The sequence below is a fragment of the Thalassophryne amazonica genome, chromosome 10 (genome assembly GCF_902500255.1).
Source record: "Thalassophryne amazonica chromosome 10, fThaAma1.1, whole genome shotgun sequence".
Taxonomy (NCBI): domain Eukaryota; kingdom Metazoa; phylum Chordata; class Actinopteri; order Batrachoidiformes; family Batrachoididae; genus Thalassophryne; species Thalassophryne amazonica.
In genome coordinates this window covers 112,038,527-112,059,175 of record NC_047112.1, presented here as the reverse complement: position 1 = coordinate 112,059,175, position 20,649 = coordinate 112,038,527, and the positions used below count along the sequence as shown (strand labels likewise).

Sequence of the window (20,649 nt, the reverse complement as noted above, 5' to 3'; positions counted from 1 at the left end):
CCTACACACAGGCTTCTTTGTATTGTTTCCTAAGAAGTCTTTATAGCTAAGGATGCTTTTGAATGCCATCCAGATGCCTGGAATAAATGTGCTATAGATAAATTTGTACTGTAGGACACTGCCAACTGTTTCTCAGGGTCAGTTCGCTGTGTACACTGTCTTCTGAAAGTATTTGAACAACAAGGCCAATTCATTTGTTTTTTTTCTGTATTCTGAAGAAACTTAAAATTGTCCGTAGGTGTCTGTGCGGGTGTTTGTTTGTCTATATGTGGCTCTGCAACACACTGATGTCCTCTCCAGGTTGTACCCCACCACACGCCCTATGACTGCTAGGATAGGCTCCAGCCTTGACCCTTAATTGGAGTATGCGGTTGAAGTTGAGGGAGTGAGTGTATTCTGAAGACATTTGAGACTGAAATCAAAGGATAAATACTTGTATGTTCTGCTATTCTGCTTTTCAACCGTACCCAGCCTGTGAACTGGAAAAACTCTTATATTTTTGATGATGGGAAGAAACCTCAAGTAGCGCAGACTGAGTGGGGTGACCATCTGCTATGGGGGAAAAAAATTCAACAAAAGTGCAAAGAAGAATTGTCACAAGATGCAGTGAGAGAAATGTTGCAGCCCAGCAACTAAATACAGTTCACAATGACAGGTAGTTGAAAAGACAACCAGGAGGTGAAGATGAGTTCCATTTAACCAAACACCAGTCCCCACAAAAGGATCCAGGTTCTGGGGTTTAAAAGTTACAATATAGACTGCACAATCTTTAATGCATGTGAGTCACATTCACATGATCTATTCATGTTCCCTGGTTCTTTCAGTGCACAGATGCTCCAAATTGGATCATCTGGGCAAGTGGAACCATGCCTCTTCAATTCCACACACAACAGTAGATAAGCCACTGAAGTCACCGCCTCACTTAATGAAACCACCCTCCACAAAAACCCACTTTGAATCATCGGGACGCTCCTGTACCTCCACCACACTTCACACAGGAGCGTGATGCTTTCATCCTCCACACTTTAATTATTCCGTCACTTTGACCGAGGTCTATCTTGATCTGATCAGTCCATAAAACTTTCTTCCAGAACCACTGTGGGTCATCATCTGTACTGGTTTGCAGGTTCCTTGCTTTCAAGTGCTTTACATCCTCTGGTATGGCATCTGAGTTCCTTTACCCCGAGTCTCCTTCAAACAGTAGATTATGAGACCTTCAGTGCTGCCCTCTGGAGGTCATTGTGATGTCACTGACTGATGTGTTGGAACGTTTCTGTCATCTGCTTTGTTGTTTTCCTTGTTGCTCAGCACGAGTGATTTCTTCCTTATTTGGAGAGCTCACACTTGCCATATTGACCGTGTGCAGCTGTAGTGCCTATGATTGGTTCTCCTTCTTTGCACAACTTCAGATTGACTTGCTTTTCTCACACATCTCTCTGGTCATCACGTTGTTTTTATTTTATTTTAATTTTTTTTGTAGTCTTCATGAGTAAAATCCATGGCTAAAACCAAGAATAAACAGTGATATAATATTTAAACAGCCTTTCTGAAAGGACACAGTCAGACCTCAAGAAACACCAGTCAGTCAAATATTCAGATGCTTTTGTTGGCACAGAAATGGAGTGGTCTGAAAGAAAGGTGTTACATTTGATTTTGTTTAACAGCTCCAGATGAAAATACCAGAAAAATAAAGTTGACCTTCTAAAATGTCTTCTCATTCATCTTTTGATCTCAAGCCCCAGTATATAGCCAAAATATATGAAATGACATTATTGTTCCATTCATTTTCTAGAGGACTATATATCTTGTTGTAAAGCCTAGATTTCATGTCTTTTTAATAGTTTAGTCCACTCTAAGCTGCATTGGCTAATATCTACACAAAATCCTGTCTCGGAGGTCTACAGACAATTCTCTGACTTCATGCTTGGTTTGTGCTCTGACATGCACTGTCAACTGTGGGACCTTATATGTAGACAGGTGTGTGCCTTTCCAAATCATGTCCAGTCATCTAAATTTACCTCAGGTGGACTCCAATGTAGCTGAAGAATCTCAAGGATGATCAGTGGAAGCAGGATGCACCTGAGCTTCATAGCAAAGGCTGTGAATACTTGTGTACATGTGATTTCTTAGTTTCTTTATTTTTAATAAATTTTTCAAAAAAAAAACCTTTTTTCACATTGTCATTATGGGGTATTGTGTGTAGAATTTTTAGGGAAAAAGTGAATTTCTTCCATTTTGGAATATGGCTGTAACATACAAAAATGTGGAAAAAGTGCAGCACTATGAATACTTTCGGGATGCACTGTATGGGCACTTTGGAAATAAAGAGCATGTTTTTAAAGTTAAAATTAAGTTTATTAAACAATAACACATGCAACGCATTTATTTTTTCAGCTACTCCACATACAGTACCGCAAGGACCGCAGGATCCCTCCAATGAAAGTAAGTTATTTTACAAAACACATCTATGGATACTTTTGTAAAATAACATGTAATAAAGCAGTTATTTGTATTATATGTTTCAAATCTAATGTGGCAAACTCTATGAATTGTGCTGTGTGTTGCAGATGTGGTATATGTGCTTGACACGCCGACAGTAGTGGGCATCGCCTTTGCGGCCTTCGTGATTGGTGCACTTTTGACTGGTGCACTGTGGTTTATCTACTCACACACAGGTAGGTCCTTTACTTGCTGCTCCACAGTTAAAGTGCACTTCACTGCTTTAATGAAACGATAAGAAGCCTGAGTGACCTGATACCAGAAACACTTAGACATCCTGTTATTGAGAGATGCCAGTTCACGAAACATATTGACTTCTTCTCAGTAAATACAACTTGTTGGTCAGCAGGAAGAGCTTTCCTGCCTTTAAATGATTTGAAAGGTTGGTGGGCAGAGAACATTCTCAGTACAATGGCTAGAGACGAGCTGGAAATTCCCCTTGCTGGGGTTAGCGAGTGCTGACAGGAAAAGACAAACAATCTGTCCATTAAATGCCAAGACCTTCCCCTTGTTCCCCAGCCTGCCAACCCCAGCTGACCTCTGAGAAGTTCCTTCCCATTGGCCTATTGAGTGCACCGTCACATGCTACCCTGTTCTTGTAGAAGGAGCTTTGTGTTGATGGGCCTGCTGTTGTAAATCTTCCTTCATGACTTCAAAATGAAGCTGTAGTCACGCTACATTAACCACTCTTCACTACCATGGGCACAATTTGCTGGGGGATAGGGGGGACATGTCCCCCCCCACCTTTACAACCAGGGGATATATTCAGAATATGGTATGTGCCCCCCACATTCTGACATATATGTGTGTACTTGAAACATGCTATGCCAGTCTTATGTGCAAAACCATGTCAGAATAGTATCTTTGTTTCTGCAACACCTGTTTCTTGTTTGTCACATTTGGAATTTTCTAGGACTGCATTTGCCCAGATTTAAAACCAAAAATAGTTGCCTCTAGGGACTAGTGTCTACACATAAGTATCAATGGACCATATGCTAATTTACTAAATTGTGAAAGTTAGAAAAGGAAATCAGAAAAGCTATCTGGGATCTCAGAAAGCCCATCTGCAATTATTGCTTGATCTCCAAAATCAGTCTATGCAAGCGAAATTATGTTCAGTATGAGTGTTGTCATTAGTGCCACTTCGAAAATTAAATTCATGATAAGTAATTTATCCTAAACTTATGATCTGTTGTTTTTTCAAACTTATGCAAAAACAAATCTTGAGAAAAAAATACAGTATGCAATCGTTAATAATTATTAAGAGCCTGTTCTTTCATATTTATGAATACATTTTACCACATTGCAGTTTTTTTTTTAATGAGAACTCAACCTATCATTCTTTCTGAGTTCTACACATGTGGTGATACCTTATTTACACCAGGATGTTAATAAAATCAATGCTGGCTATTCTCAGAATAAAGTACTTATATCCACAGTTTCAGATTGTATAAATCAAATGGTGTCCACTTTATGGTCTTCTCAAAACATTAAAATTACTGTTCTGGATGCTCAGAATGCATCTGAGCTTATCTAGAAACCGTTGGCTTCTGGGGGCCTTATTTGTGACTTATTTAATTTCCACACAAACCTGGATATACATTTATCCCATTCTCAGAATTGTTTCAAAGGAATCTCTACAGGTATTGCATTGAATAGATACAATAATTTGGGTAGAATTACCATTTTAATAAACCTAATTCTTTCACCAATGGCCAGGGGTAGCAAAACCCACCCGCCCATATCTCTGTTAATTTGCTTTATTATATTTTCATAGTTGATAGTACATAGAGAGGTAAGATCCTTTGGTATGAATACCCCCAAATATTGGATATGCGGCAAGTTCCAATTAAAATCATATTCTCTAACTAATTCTGCAGTTGGAATAAAACTGAATAAAAGGGCTTGGGTTTTGTTGACACTGAGAGAATATCCAGAAAGAGATCCAAACTTTTTAAGGGTATTCATTAGCAAAGGTACACAGAGCTTGGATTTAGAAATGTTAGCAATACATCATCCGCATATCGACCGATTTTGTACTCTATGCCATTTCTAATTATACCTTTAAGTTCCCTTTCCTGCTTGATCATTTGGGCTAAAGCTTCAATAAGCAAACTAAGTATAAAAAGGGGCTAAGGGGGCATCCCTGACAGCAGCCTCGTTGGGGTTATAGTCACAATCTTCACGATAGTTACACTCTTCACTATAGTCAGACTCTGTACTATAGTCACATTCTTCACTATCATCACACTCTGTACTACAGTCACACTCTGTACTATAGTCACACTCTGTACTATAGTCACACTCTGTACTATAGTCACACTCTTCACTGTCGTCACACTTTTCACTATCGTCACACTTTTCACTATAGTCACACTCTGTACTATAGTCACACTCTTCACTATAGTTACACACTTTACTATAGTCACACTCTTCAATATACAGTAGTTACACTCTGTACTATAGTCACACTCTTCACTATAGTTACACACTTTACTATAGTCACACTCTTCAATATACAGTAGTTACACTCTACTATAGTCACACTCTTCACTGTCGTCACACACTTCACTGTCATCACACTCTTCACTGTCGTCACACTCTTCACTGTCGTCACACTCTTCACTATAGTCACACTCTGTACTATAATCACACTCTTCACTGTCTTCACACTCTTCACTATAATTACACGCTTTACTATAGTCACACTCTTCACTGTCGTCACACTCTTCACTGTAGTCACATTCTTCACTATAGTCACACTCTGTACTATAATCACACTCTTCACTGTCTTCACACTCTTCACTATAATTACACGCTTTACTATAGTCACACTCTTCACTGTTGTCACACTCTTCACTGTAGTCACATTCTTCACTATAGTCACACTCTGTACTATAATCACACTCTTCACTGTCTTCACACTCTTCACTATAATTACACGCTTTACTATAGTCACACTCTTCACTGTCGTCACACTCTTCACTGTCGTCACACTCTTCACTATAGTCACACTCTGTACTATAATCACACTCTTCACTGTCTTCACACTCTTCACTATAATTACACGCTTTACTATAGTCACACTCTTCACTGTCGTCACACTCTTCACTGTAGTCACATTCTTCATTAGCAACGGTACACAGAGCTTGGATTTAGAAATTTTAGCAATACATTGTCTGCATATCGACCAATTTTGTACTCTATACCATTTCTAATTATACCTTTAAGTCCCTTTCCTGCTTTATCATTTGGGCTAAAGTTTCAATAAGCAAACTAAATATAAAAGGGGGCTAAGGGGGCATCCCTGACGGCAGCCTCGTTGGGGTTATAGTCACAATCTTCACGATAGTTACACTCTTCACTATAGTCAGACTCTGTACTATAGTCACATTCTTCTCTATCGTCACACTCTGTACTACAGTCACACTCTGTACTATAGTCACACTCTTCACTGTCGTCACACTCTTCACTGTCGTCACACTCTTCACTATAGTCACACTCTGTACTATAGTCACACTCTTCACTGTCGTCACACTCTTCACTATAGTCACACTCTTCACTATAGTCACTCTTCACTGTCGTCACACTCTTCACTATAGTCACACTCTGTACTGTAGTCACACTCTGTACTATAGTCACACTCTGTACTATAGTCACACTCTTCACTGTCGTCACACTCTGTACTATAGTCACACTCTGTACTATAGTCACACTCTTCACTATAGTCACACTCTTCACTATAGTCACACTCTGTACTATAGTCACACTCTGTACTATAGTCACACTCTGTACTATAGTCACACTCTTCACTGTCGTCACACTCTTCACTGTCGTCACACTCTTCACTATAGTCACACTCTGTACTATAGTCACACTCTTCACTGTCGTCACACTCTTCACTATAGTCACACTCTTCACTATAGTCACACTCTTCACTATAGTCACACTCTGTACTATAGTCACACTCTTCACTATAGTTACACACTTTACTATAGTCACACTCTTCACTGTCGTCACACTCTTCACTATCGTCACACTCTGTACTATAGTCACACTCTTCACTATAGTTACACACTTTACTATAGTCACACTCTTCACTGTCGTCACACTCTTCACTGAATTTAAATTTGAATGTATTTATTTATCCGGCACACAGCTGAGCAACAACAAAGGCAATAACAAAACATAAAAGAAACAATGTACGAAAACCCGTGTGGCGGAAGGGGTGAAGGCAGAAGCAAAGCTTATAAGCACACTCCCCTTATACCATTAAAAATAAAGAATGTATATATGCATATACACACATCAATCAATCAATCAACTTTTTTCTTATATAGCGCCAAATCACAACAAACAGTTGCCCCAAGGCGCTCCATATTGTAAGGCAAGGCCATACAATAATTATGAAAAACCCCAACGGTCAAAACGACCCCCTATGAGCAAGCACTTGGCCACAGTGGGAAGGAAAAACTCCCTTTTAACAGGAAGAAACCTCCAGCAGAACCAGGCTCAGGGAGGGGCAGTCTTCTGCTGAGACTGGTTGGGGCTGAGGGAAAGAACCAGGAAAAAGACATGCCGAGAAGGGGGGCAGAGATCGATCACTAATGATTAAATGCAGAGTGATGCATACGGAGCAAAAAGAGAAAGAAACAGTGCATCATGGGAACCCCCCCACAGTCTACGTCTAAAGCAACATAACCAAGGGATGGTCCAGGGTCACCCGATCCAGCCCTAACTATAAGCCTTAGCGAAAAGGAAAGTTTTAAGCCTAATCTTAAAAGTAGAGAGGGTATCTGTCTCCCTGATCTGAATTGGGAGCTGGTTCCACAGGAGAGGAGCCTGAAAGCTGAAGGCTCTGCCTCCCATTCTACTCTTACAAACCCTAGGAACTACAAGTAAGCCCGCAGTCTGAGAGCGAAGCGCTCTAATGGGGTAATATGATACTACGAGGTCCCTAAGATAAGATGGGACCTGATTATTCAAAACCTTATAAGTAAGAAGAAGAATTTTAAATTCTATTCTAGAATTAACAGGAAGCCAATGAAGAGAGGCCAACACGGGTGAGATATGCTCTCTCCTGCTAGTCCCCGTCAGTACTCTAGCTGCAGCATTCTGAACCAACTGAAGGCTTTTTAGGGAACTTTTAGGACAACCTGATAATAATGAATTACAATAGTCCAGCCTAGAGGAAATAAATGCATGAATTAGTTTTTCAGCATCACTCTGAGACAAGACCTTTCTGATTTTAGAGATATTGCGTAAATGCAAAAAGGCAGTCCTACATATTTGTTTAATATGCGCTTTGAATGACATATCCTGATCAAAAATGACTCCAAGATTTCTCACAGTATTACTAGAGATCAGGGAAAAATGCCATCCAGAGTAACGATCTGGTTAGACACCATGCTTCTAAGATTTGTGGGGCCAAGTACAATAACTTCAGTTTTATCTGAGTTTAAAAGCAGGGAATTAGAGGTCATCCATGTCTTTATGTCTGTAAGACAATCCTGCAGTTTAGCTAATTGGTGTGTATCCTCTGGCTTCATGGATAGATAAAGCTGGGTATCATCTGCATAACAATGAAAATTTAAGCAATACCGTCTAATAATACTGCCTAAGGGAAGCATGTATAAAGTGAATAAAATTGGTCCTAGCACAGAACCTTGTGGAACTCCATAATTAACTTTAGTCTGTGAAGAAAATTCCCCATTTACATGAACAAACTGTAATCTATTAGACAAATATGATTCAAACCATCGCAGCGCAGTGCCTTTAATACCTATGACATGCTCTAATCTCTGTAATAAAATTTTATGGTCAACAGTATCAAAAGCAGCACTGAGGTCCAACAGAACAAGCACAGAGATAAGTCCACTGTCCGAAGCCATAAGAAGATCATTTGTAATCATTTGTAACACACATATATATATATATATATATATATATATATATATATATATATATATACACCTACACATATGGTCATAATAGCTGTACAAGAAAAGAGAGAAAAGAAAAAAAGTGCATAAACAATTTAACTTAATCACAAAATAAGTAATAGTGAACAGTGACAAAATGTAAACCTAATCCTTCAATGTATAACGGGTAAATATATTATTTTTGTAAAGCCTTTTAAAACCAACCAATGTACCAAGTATTTTAATATTATCAGGAGAATTATTCCAAATATTAACACCCCTGACGGAAACACAATGACTTTTAACATTAGTACGGATCTTCAATTTCTCAAATAATAATGTTCCTCTCAAACTGTAGCTGGAGTCTCTCATTTTAAACAGATTCTGGACATGTAGAGGCACAAGCTTATTTTTAACTTTATACATATCTGTATTGTAATATAATAAACCAAGTCCCAGAATTTTAAAATTTGCAGACAAGCAAATAACGAATTTGTTGGCTCTCGATATGGTTTATTACTGATAATTCTTATAGCTTTCTTTTGCAACAGAAAAACTGGTTTAGTATTAGTTCTGTATGTATTTACCCAAACCTCGACACAATATGTCATATATGGAATAAGTAATGCATGATATAAAGTGGTCAGTGCATGTTGGGTGAGGAAGTCCTGGGCTTTGTGCAGAATTGCAATGTCTTTTGACATTTTAGTTTTAACATAATTAATGTGTTTTCCAGCTTAATCTATCATCAATATGAACACCAAGAAATTTTGTATCTGTTACAATTTCAATATCATGTAATAATAGTTTTTTGCTTAAATTCCTAGACTTATTCCCAAATATCATACACTTAGTTTTACCAAAATGGAGCGATAATTTATTTAAATCAAACCATTTTTTAAATTTATGTAATTTGTTCTCCATATTGTCCAGGAGCTGTCCCAAATGATCCCCACTACAAAACACAGTCGTATCGTCCGCAAATAAAATTCAACTTACATACTGAGAAACCAAACATATATCATTTATATACAAAAGGAACAACAGTGGCCCAAGGACTGAACCCTGGGGCACCCCACAAATAATCTTCAAAAACTCAGAATGTGTGCCAATCCCCTGATACCATACTTCTGTAATTTGTCCAATAGCAAGGTATGATCTATAGTATCAAATGCTTTCTGTAAATAAAAAAAAAAAAAAACCCTACAGTATATTGCTTATTTTCAATCGCGTTGGTAATTTGTTCAACGAAATCCATCACAGCCAGCGAAGTAGTGCGATTCTTTCTAAAATTGTATTGCTGCTCGCTAAGGATATGATGTTTAGTTTAAAAAATCGTTTAACCTATACTCAACAAAAATATAAACGCAACACTTTTGGTTTTGCTCCCATTTTGTATGAGATGAACTCAAAGATCTAAAACTTTTTCCACATACACAATATCACCATTTCCCTCAAATATTGTTCACAAACCAGTCGAAATCTGTGATAGTGAGCACTTCTCCTTTGCTGAGATAATCCATCCCACCTCACAGGTGTGCCATACCAAGATGCTGATTAGACACCATGATTAGTGCACAGTTGTGCCTTAGACTGCCCACAATAAAAGGCCACTCTGAAAGGTGCAGTTTTATCACACAGCACAATGCCACAGATGTCGCAAGATTTGAGGGAGCGTGCAGTTGGCATGCTGACAGCAGGAATGTCAACCAGAGCTGTTGCTCGTGTATTGAATGTTCATGTCTCTACCATAAGCCGTCTCCAAAGTCGTTTCAGAGAATTTGGCAGTACATCCAACCAGCCTCACAACCGCATACCACGTGTAACCACACCAGCCCAGGACCTCCACATCCAGCATGTTCACCTCCAAGATCGTCTGAGACCAGCCACTCGGACAGCTGCTGGAACAATCGGTTTGCATAACCAAAGAATTTCTGCACAAACTGTCAGAAACCGTCTCAAGGAAGCTCATCTGCATGCTCGTCATCCTCATCGGGGTCTCGACCTGACTCCAGTTTGTCGTCGTAACCGACTTGAGTGGGCAAATGCTCACATTCGCTGGCGTTTGGCACGTTGGAGAGGTGTTCTCTTCACGGATGATGCGAAGGAGATGTGTTGCACTGCATGAGGCAAATGGTGGTCACACCAGATACTGACTGGTATCCCCCCCCAATAAAACAAAACTGCACCTTTCAGAGTGGCCTTTTATTGTGGGCAGTCTAAGGCACAACTGTGCACTAATCATGGTGTCTAATCAGCATCTTGGTATGGCACACCTGTGAGGTGGGATGGATTATCTCAGCAAAGGAGAAGTGCTCACTATCACAGATTTCGACTGGTTTGTGAACAATATTTGAGGGAAATGGTGATATTGTGTATGTGGAAAAAGTTTTAGATCTTTGAGTTCATCTCATACAAAATGGGAGCAAAACCAAAAGTGTTGCGTTTATATTTTTGTTGAGTATAATTTCAAATACCTTTTCCAGAATTTTGGAAAATTGTGGTAAGAGGGAGATTGGCCTATAATTGCAGAAGACATGCTTGTCACCAGATTTGAACAATGGGATCACTTTAGCTATTTTCATTTTGAAAGAAAATTTCCCAGTCATTAATGACAAATTACAGCTGTATGTTAAAGGCTTAACAATGCAATCAATAATATTTTTAACTAAAAACATATCAAAACGGTCACTATCAGTTGATTTTTTCCCTTTAAGTTTGTGAACTATATCAATAATTTCTTTTTCATCCATTCCTCTAATAAACATTGAATCATGAACTGTTTTTATTGTTTTGCTGTAATTCAAGGAGCACGTTTTGGAAGGAACAATTGAATTTGCTGTTTTTACTCAAAAGAAAAAGACATATTATTGACAATTTCACACTGATAACTAGAACTGACGACAACCATGTCTCTGTAACCGCAATGACAGAAAAGGGGTTATTGACACTTTTTAAACAATCCTGAATTTTGGGCAAATTCATAGGAAGACTTCTACTATTAAAATGTATAATGCAGAAAGAACCGTTTATCATGGAACAGTCCTTAAGTTGTTCCTCGGTGAGTAGTATTTTTGAGAAAAAAAACAATCCGGATCTATATTGTAATCAATGCTAGGAGATTTGTGTTCAGAGTAATCAAACACTTTTAGATCAAGCTCCTGTGCAGAAGCAAGTTGAAAAGAATCAATTGACATCATAAAAGGGTTGTAATCGACAAACCAAAAATGCGGCTAAATATGATATGGCAATTTCATCTAAACCAGTATGTGATATGGATTTAGTCAAGAATTGTCTCATAACAAAAAAGGAAAACGAAACAAAAACATACCAAAATCCCATCAAATAAACAATATTGAAACAATAAGGAACATGTTCATCCAAAAGGAGCAATCATTTAAATTTATCCAAATCCACAAGCTCTCTTATCATTATGGCCTTCGCTTCCTCCAGAGTTCCATTTAGTTTGATCCACACTTTACAGTTCCTGGTCCATGTCGCTTGAATTTTTTTCTGCTTGCGAAGGACTCTGGCTTGTCTTGCAATCTCCGCAATTTTCTTTGTCAAATGTTCGTTCACATACACCTCGGTTCCTTTCAACTTTTTTGTTTGCCTTAACAATTCATTCTTAAACTTTCTATTTACAAACCAGATGTTGATCACCAGTTTCGCCTTTTTGTCTCTTCTTGCAACTGAATGGCAATCGGCAATATCAGTACTATTAATGTGGATATCGTTGGAAGAAAAAAACTGAACATCCTGTTGCTCCAGGGATTGAGTTTCTTCTCGCGTGTCATCTGCTTCATCGGCACCGCTGCCCACAGCAGTGGCCCGAGCGTATGTCCGATGCTTAATGTTCAGTCCCGAAACAATTACTTCCTCCATCCTCATTTGTTGCTCAAGGTCATCCACATGATTTTCCAATGATCTGATTTTATTATCTTTCTCTTACAAGATTTTTTTGAGATCACGAACCTCCTTCAATAAACCAAGCAGTTCGGTTTGCTTTTTAACCACTCCACTGAGTTATCTGACATGAAAATCAGGGAGAGTTTGATCTCATCCAGATCTTCACTACTTAAGGCTTTTTTTTGGCATTTTGTACAATTAGGAAAAAAAGGTTGTACCTTATGGGCAGTAACTACACCAACTGACGGGGGGGTTCAGCCCGCCTTCGAGGCCCGTCAGCTCCGCGGCTGCTGCTGCTGGAAAACCCTCCATCGGCGCTCATCAGCCCGCCTTCGAGGCCCGTCAGTTCCGTGGATACTGCTGCTGGAAAACCGTCCGTCGGCCCTCGTCAGCCCACCTTCGAGGCCCGTCAGCTCCGCGGCTGCTGCTGCTGGAACACCCTCCGTCGGCGCTCATCAGCCCGCCTTCGAGGCCCGTCGCTCCGCGACTGCTGCTGCTGGAAAACCCTCCGTCGGCGCTCGTCAGCCTCCTTCGAGGCCCGTCAGCTCCGCGGCTGCTGCTGCTGCTGGAAAACCCTCCGTCGGCGCTCATCAGCCCGCCTTCGAGGCCTGTCAGCTCAGCGGCTGCTGCTGCTGGAAAACCCTCCGTTGGCGCTCGTCAGCCCAACTTCGAGGTCCGTCAGCTCCGCGGCTGCTGCTGCTGGAAAACCCTCCGTCGGCGCTCGTCAGCCCGCCTTCAAGGCCCGTCAGCTCCGCGGCTGCTGCTGCTGGAAAACTCTCTGTCGGTGCTCGGTGTTCATCAACTGTAGTCACACTCTTCACTGTCGTCACACTCTTCACTGTAGTCACATTCTTCATTAGCAAAGGTACACAGAGCTTGGATTTAGAAATGTGACCAATACATCGTCTGCATATCGACCGATTTTGTACTCTATACCATTTCTAATTATACCTTTAAGTCCCTTTCATGCTTGATCATTTAGGCTAAAGGTTCAATAAGCAAACTAAATATAAAAAGGGGCTAAGGGGACATCCCTGACGGCAGCCTCGTTGGGGTTATAGTCACAATCTTCACGATAGTTACACTCTTCACTATTGTCAGATTCTGTATTATAGTCACACTCTTCAATATAGTCACACTCTTTTCTGTAGTCACACTCTTCACTATCAACACACTCTTCACTATAGTCACACTCTTCAATATAGTCACACTCTGTATTATAGTCACACTCTTCACTGTCGTTACACTCTTCACTATAGTCACACTCTTCACTGTCGTCACACTCTTCACTATAGTCACACTCTTCACTATAGTTACACGCTTTACTATAGTCACACTCTTCACTGTCGTCACACTCTTCATTAGCAAAGGTTCACAGAGCTTGGATTTAGAAATGTTAGCAATACATCGTCTGCATATCGACTGATTTTGTACTCTATACCATTTCTAATTGTCATCACACTCTGTACTGTCGTCACACTCTTCTGTCAACACACTCTTCACTATAGTCACACTCTTCAATATAGTTACACTCTGTACTATAGTCACACTCTTCAATATAGTCACACTCTGTATTATAGTCACACTCTTCACTGTCGTCACACTCTGTACTATAGTCACACTCTGTACTATAGTCACAGTCTGTACTGTCGTCACACTCTGTACTATAGTCACACTCTTCACTGTCGTCACACTCTTCACTGTCGTCACAATCTGTTCTATAGTCACACTCTTCACTATAGTCGCACTCTTCACTATAGTTACACGCTTTACTATAGTCACACTTCACTGTCGTCACACTCTTCACTGTCGTCACAATCTGTTCTATAGTCACACTCTTCACTATAGTCGCACTCTTCACTATAGTTACACGCTTTACTATAGTCACACTTCACTGTCGTCACACTCTTCACTATAGTTGCACGCTTTACTATAGTCACACTCTTCACTGTCGTCACACTCTTCACTGTCGTCACACTCTTCACTGGTGTCACACTCTTCACTGTCGTCACACTCTTCACTATAGTTGCACGCTTTACTATAGTCACACTCTTCACTGTCGTCACACTCTTCACTGTCGTCACACTCTTCACTGTCGTCACACTCTTCACTATAGTCACACTCTTCACTGTTGTCACACTCTTCACTGTCGTCACACTCTTCACTATAGTCACACTTCACTGTCGTCACACTCTTCACTATAGTTGCAAGCTTCACTGTAGTCTGGTGGTGGTTTGAATCATATTTGTCTAATAGATTACAGTTTGTTCATGTAAATGGGGAATCTTCTTCACAGACTAAAGTTAATTATGGAGTTCCACAAGGTTCTGTGCTAGGACCAATTTTATTCACTTTATACATGCTTCCCTTGGGCAGTATTATTAGACGGTATTGCTTAAATTTTCATTGTTACGCAGATGATACCCAGCTTTATCTATCCATGAAGCCAGAGGATACACACCAATTAGCTAAACTGCAGGATTGTCTTACAGACATAAAGACATGGATGACCTCTAATTTCCTGCTTTTAAACTCAGATAAAACTGAAGTTATTGTACTTGGCCCCACAAATCTTGGAAGCATGGTGTCTAACCAGATCGTTACTCTGGATGGCATTTCCCTGATCTCTGGTAATACTGTGAGAAATCTTGGAGTTATTTTTGATCAGGATATGTCATTCAAAGCGCATATTAAACAAATATGTAGGACTGCCTTTTTTCATTTACGCAATATCTCTAAAATCAGAAAGGTCTTGTCTCAGAGTGATGCTGAAAAACTAATTCATGCATTTATTTCCTCTAGGCTGGACTATTGTAATTCATTATTATCAGGTTGTCCTAAAAGTTCCCTAAAAAGCCTTCAGTTGGTTCAGAATGCTGCAGCTAGAGTACTGACGGGGACTAGCAGGAGAGAGCATATCTCACCCGTGTTGGCCTCTCTTCATTGGCTTCCTGTTAATTCTAGAATAGAATTTAAAATTCTTCTTCTTACTTATAAGGTTTTGAATAATCAGGTCCCATCTTATCTTAGGGACCTCGTAGTACCATATTACCCCAATAGAGTGCTTCGCTCTCAGACTGCGGGCTTACTTGTAGTTCCTAGGGTTTGTAAGAGTAGAATGGGAGGCAGAGCCTTCAGCTTTCAGGCTCCTCTCCTGTGGAACCAGCTCCCAATTCAGATCAGGGAGACAGATACCTTCTCTACTTTTAAGATTAGGCTTAAAACTTTCCTTTTCGCTAAGGCTTATAGTTAGGGCTGGATCGGGTGACCCTGGACCATCCCTTGGTTATGTTGCTTTAGACGTAGACTGTGGGGGGGTTCCCATGATGCACTGTTTCTTTCTTTTTTTGCTCCGTATGCATCACTCTGCATTTAATCATTAGTGATCGATCTCTGCCCCCCTTCTCGGCATGTCTTTTTCCTGGTTCTTTCCCTCAGCCCCAACCAGTCTCAGCAGAAGACTGCCCCTCCCTGAGCCTGGTTCTGCTGGAGGTTTCTTCCTGTTAAAAGGGAGTTTTTCCTTCCCACTGTGGCCAAGTGCTTGCTCATAGGGGGTCGTTTTGACCGTTGGGGTTTTTCATGGTTATTGTATGGCCTTGCCTTGCAATATGGAGCGCCTTGGGGCAACTGTTTGTTGTGATTTGGCGCTATATAAGAAAAAAGTTGATTGATTGATTGATTGATAGTCACACTCTTCACTGTCGTCACACTCTTCACTGTCGTCACACTCTTCACTGTTGTCACACTCTTCACTATAGTTGCACGCTTTACTATAGTCACACTCTTCACTGTTGTCACACTCTTCACTGTCGTCACACTCTTCACTGTCGTCACACTCTTCACTATAGTTGCACGCTTTACTATAGTCACACTCTTCACTATAGTTGCACGCTTTACTATAGTCACACTCTTCACTGTTGTCACATTCTTCACTGTTGTCACATTCTTCACTGTTGTCACACTCTTCACTGTTGTCACACTCTTCACTATAGTCACACTCTTCACTGTCGTCACACTCTTCACTATAGTTGCAAGCTTCACTGTAGTCACACTCTTCACTGTCGTCACACTCTTCACTGTCGTCACACTCTTCACTATATTTGCACGCTTTACTATAGTCACACTCTTCACTGTCGTCACACTCTTCACTGTCGTCACACTCTTCACTATAGTTGCACGCTTTACTATAGTCACACTCTTCACTGTCGTCACACTCTTCACTATAGTTGCACGCTTTACTATAGTCACACTCTTCACTGTCGTCACACTCTTCACTGTCGTCACACTCTTCACTATAGTTGCACGCTTTACTATAGTCACCCTCTTCACTGTCGTCACACTCTTTACTATAGTCACACTCTTCACTGTCATCACACTCTTCACTGTCGTCACACTCTTTACTATAGTCACACTCTTCACTGTCAATCAATCGATCAATCAATTTTTTATATAGCGCCAAATCACAACAAACAGTTGCCCCAAGGCGCTTTATATTGTAAGGCAAGGCCATACAATAATTATGTAAAACCCCAACGGTCAAAACGACCCCCTGTGAGCAAGCACTTGGCTACAGTGGGAAGGAAAAACTCCCTTTTAACAGGAAGAAACCTCCAGCAGAACCAGGCTCAGGGAGGGGCAGTCTTCTGCTGGGACTGGTTGGGGCTGAGGGAGAGAACCAGGAAAAAGACATGCTGTGGAGGGGAGCAGAGATCGATCACTAATGATTAAATGCAGAGTGGTGCATACAGAGCAAAAAGAGAAAGAAACAGTGCATCATGGGAACCCCCCAGCAGACTGTCGTCACACTCTTCACTGTCGTCACACTCTTTACTATAGTCACACTCTTCACTGTCGTCACACTCTTCACTATAGTTACACTCTTTACTATAGTCACACTCTTCACTGTCGTCACACTCTTCACTATAGTTACACGCTTTACTATAGTCACACTCTTCACTGTCGTCACACTCTTCACTATAGTTACATGCTTTACTATAGTCACACTCTTCACTGTCGTCACACTCTTCACTGTCGTCACACTCTTCACTGTCGTCACACTCTTCACTGTAGTCACATTCTTCACTATAGTTACACGCTTTACTATAGTCACACTCTTCACTGTAGTCACATTCTTCACTATAGTTACACGCTTTACTATAGTCACACTTCACTGTTGTCACACACTTCACTGTCGTCACACTCTTCACTGTCGTCACACTCTTCACTGTCGTCACACTCTTCACTGTAGTCACATTCTTCACTATCGTCACACTCTTCACTGTCGTCACACTCTTCACTGTAGTCACATTCTTCACTATCGTCACACTCTTCACTGTTGTCACACTCTTCACTGTCGTCACACTCTTCACTATAGTTACACGCTTTACTATAGTCACACTCTTCACTGTCGTCACACTCTTCACTGTCGTCACACTCTTCACTGTAGTCACATTCTTCACTATAGTTACACGCTTTACTATAGTCACACTCTTCACTGTAGTCACATTCTTCACTATAGTTACACGCTTTACTATAGTCACACTTCACTGTTGTCACACTCTTCACTGTCGTCACACTTTTCACTGTCGTCACACTCTTCACTGTCGTCACACTCTTCACTGTCGTCACACTTTTCACTGTCGTCACACTCTTCACTGTAGTCACACTCTTCACTGTTGTCACACACTTCACTGTCGTCACACTCTTCACTGTTGTCACACACTTCACTGTCGTCACACTCTTCACTGTTGTCACACACTTCACTGTCGTCACACTCTTCACTGTCGTCACACTTTTCACTATCGTCACACTCTTCACTGTCGTCACACTCTTCACTGTAGTCACATTCTTCACTATTGTCACACTCTTCACTGTTGTCACACACTTCACTGTCGTCACACTCTTCACTGTCGTCACACTCTTCACTGTAGTCACATTCTTCACTATCGTCACACTCTTCACTGTTGTCACACACTTCACTGTTGTCACACACTTCACTGTCGTCACACTCTTCACTGTTGTCACACACTTCACTGTCGTCACACTCTTCACTGTCGTCACACTCTTCACTGTAGTCACATTCTTCACTATCGTCACACTCTTCACTGTCGTCACACTCTTCACTGTCGTCACACTCTTCACTGTCGTCACACTCTTCACTGTAGTCACATTCTTCACTATCGTCACACTCTTCACTGTAGTCACACTTTTCACCATTGTTACACTCTGCCTAAATGATTGATATTGTTGATCTAGTTGAACTGAATTCATAAGAGTTGCATTTCACAAGGAAGGACAGGTGTCAGATTTTTGTTTTTTGTCTTTATTGTAAAGACTTCTTCACTATCGTCACACTCTTCACTGTAGTCACATTCTTCACTGTCGTCACACTCTTCACTGTCGTCACACTCTTCACTGTCGTCACACACTTCACTGTCGTCACACTCTTCACTGTAGTCACATTCTTCACTGTCGTCACACTCTTCACTGTCGTCACACTCTTCACTGTCGTCACACACTTCACTGTCATCACACTCTTCACTGTCGTCACACTCTTCACTGTCGTCACACTCTTCACTGTCGTCACACACTTCACTGTCGTCACACTCTTCACTGTAGTCACACTCTTCACTGTCGTCACACTCTTCACTGTCGTCACACTCTTCACTGTCGTCACACTCTTCACTGTAGTCACATTCTTCACTATCGTCACACTCTTCACTGTAGTCACACTTTTCACCATTGTTACACTCTGCCTAAATGATTGATATTGTTGATCTAGTTGAACTGAATTCATAAGAGTTGCATTTCACAAGGAAGGACAGGTGTCAGATTTTTGTTTTTTGTCTTTATTGTAAGTTGTCATAATATTGCCAGTGTCATCTATTTAGAAAGACGTGTTATGCTTATTTAAGCTCATTTTAAATGGCCAAATACCCAAAGATAGTTCAGAAAGTACATATGTAAAGAAGCAATTAAGACTGTACTTTTAAAAAGTAAATGATGTGGCTGAGACATTCAGACCTGAGGGAAAAGTTCTATGTATGTCCCATTTCACACTAATACACCCCCCACAAATAAAAATGTGCGGGGGATATAGATATCTCACTGACAGATGTCTGAAGCTTTTGTACAACAATCATTTCCACATAAATTCAGCTTTATTTCATAATAAAAGACAGGAGCGATCAGAGTGCCACATCAGTGCGTCTGAGTCTGACTCTCTGAGTCTGACTCTCTACACCCAAAGCGATCAAAGGGAAAAAATAATATGATTATTAACCATCAGATGACAATGTAAATGTTCTTAAATCATTTTAAAGTCAGTTTTAAGCAGAATCAAGGCGATAATATGTTAATCACTGCTGACGCTCCGAAATGATGCATGCGCAGTAAAAGCAGGGAGAGTGCTCAGAAGGGAGCGCTGAGCTCCTCACACTGGTCATTAAATGAAGCAGGTTCTTTATGTCTCCAATTGACCGTTTTTAAGTTAAAGCTGTACTACTACTTTTTGCCACCAGGTGATCTTTGGTTTACTAACAAACTAACAAACGGAGGTGAAAACATAACCTCCTCCAACTTCTTTGGCGGAGGTAATAAATCTGCGCTGACCCCTGTCAGGACCTGGCAGCAATTATCCTCGCTTCTTGAGAAATGATTGTTGGTTTGTAAATTACATGTGCTGTTTGGAATTGTATTTGAAGTTTTAGGAAAGTATTTTGTTCCTTATAAGGCAACTGACAGTATAAATAATTCCATATGTGCCCCCGCACATTTGCTAATGCTGATGTTGTCTTGGCAGATAAAGTAGGTGTTTGTCAGAGCTCAGCTTTCCCAAGTGGTTGGAGTCTTGAGCTCTGCTGAACTGATCCTCAGTTTAACCGATTATCTGAAGTGTCATCCAAGCATTAACTGCATGATCAGAAAGTAATTTGACATTGGAGGACATCATGTTAGGGTTGGCCGGCTGGCCTGACCCCTAGTTTGCTTTCATTTTGGCTGAGCTCTTCCTCAGGAATCATTCACACCTGTAAGACACAGTAAGTTTGCGGGTTGTAGTTGAAAACCCTCCACTTCTGTCCCGCCTGTCAGCTGATTCTTTACTTCTGCAGTATGTCATTCCTTTAAATTAAATGAACATGTACCCATTTCTGGTATATGACATCTGGTACTGCTAAAACTGACATATGATGTCAGAGTAACCAGGCTGTCTGAGCAAAATAAATATCGAAAAGGTGTCCTTTTTTCTGTCATTGTAAAAATGTGATTTCAGGGGGACAGTGGGCTGTAATCTGGTGTTGAATCACTGGAGAGTGTCTAG

The 20,649-nt window shown here is 40.6% G+C and overlaps 1 protein-coding gene across 1 annotated transcript in view; it reads left to right on the top strand.

Moving 5' to 3' along the window:
- Positions 1-20,649, top strand: part of tgfbr3 (transforming growth factor, beta receptor III) — a 271,094-nt gene that overhangs the window by 229,855 nt on the left and 20,590 nt on the right. Inside the window, exons 14-16 of the mRNA XM_034179237.1 lie at positions 602-606; positions 2,395-2,479; positions 2,568-2,675. Of these exons, the coding sequence (XP_034035128.1) occupies positions 602-606; positions 2,395-2,479; positions 2,568-2,675 (198 nt within the window). The remainder of the gene's footprint in view (positions 1-601; positions 607-2,394; positions 2,480-2,567; positions 2,676-20,649) is intronic.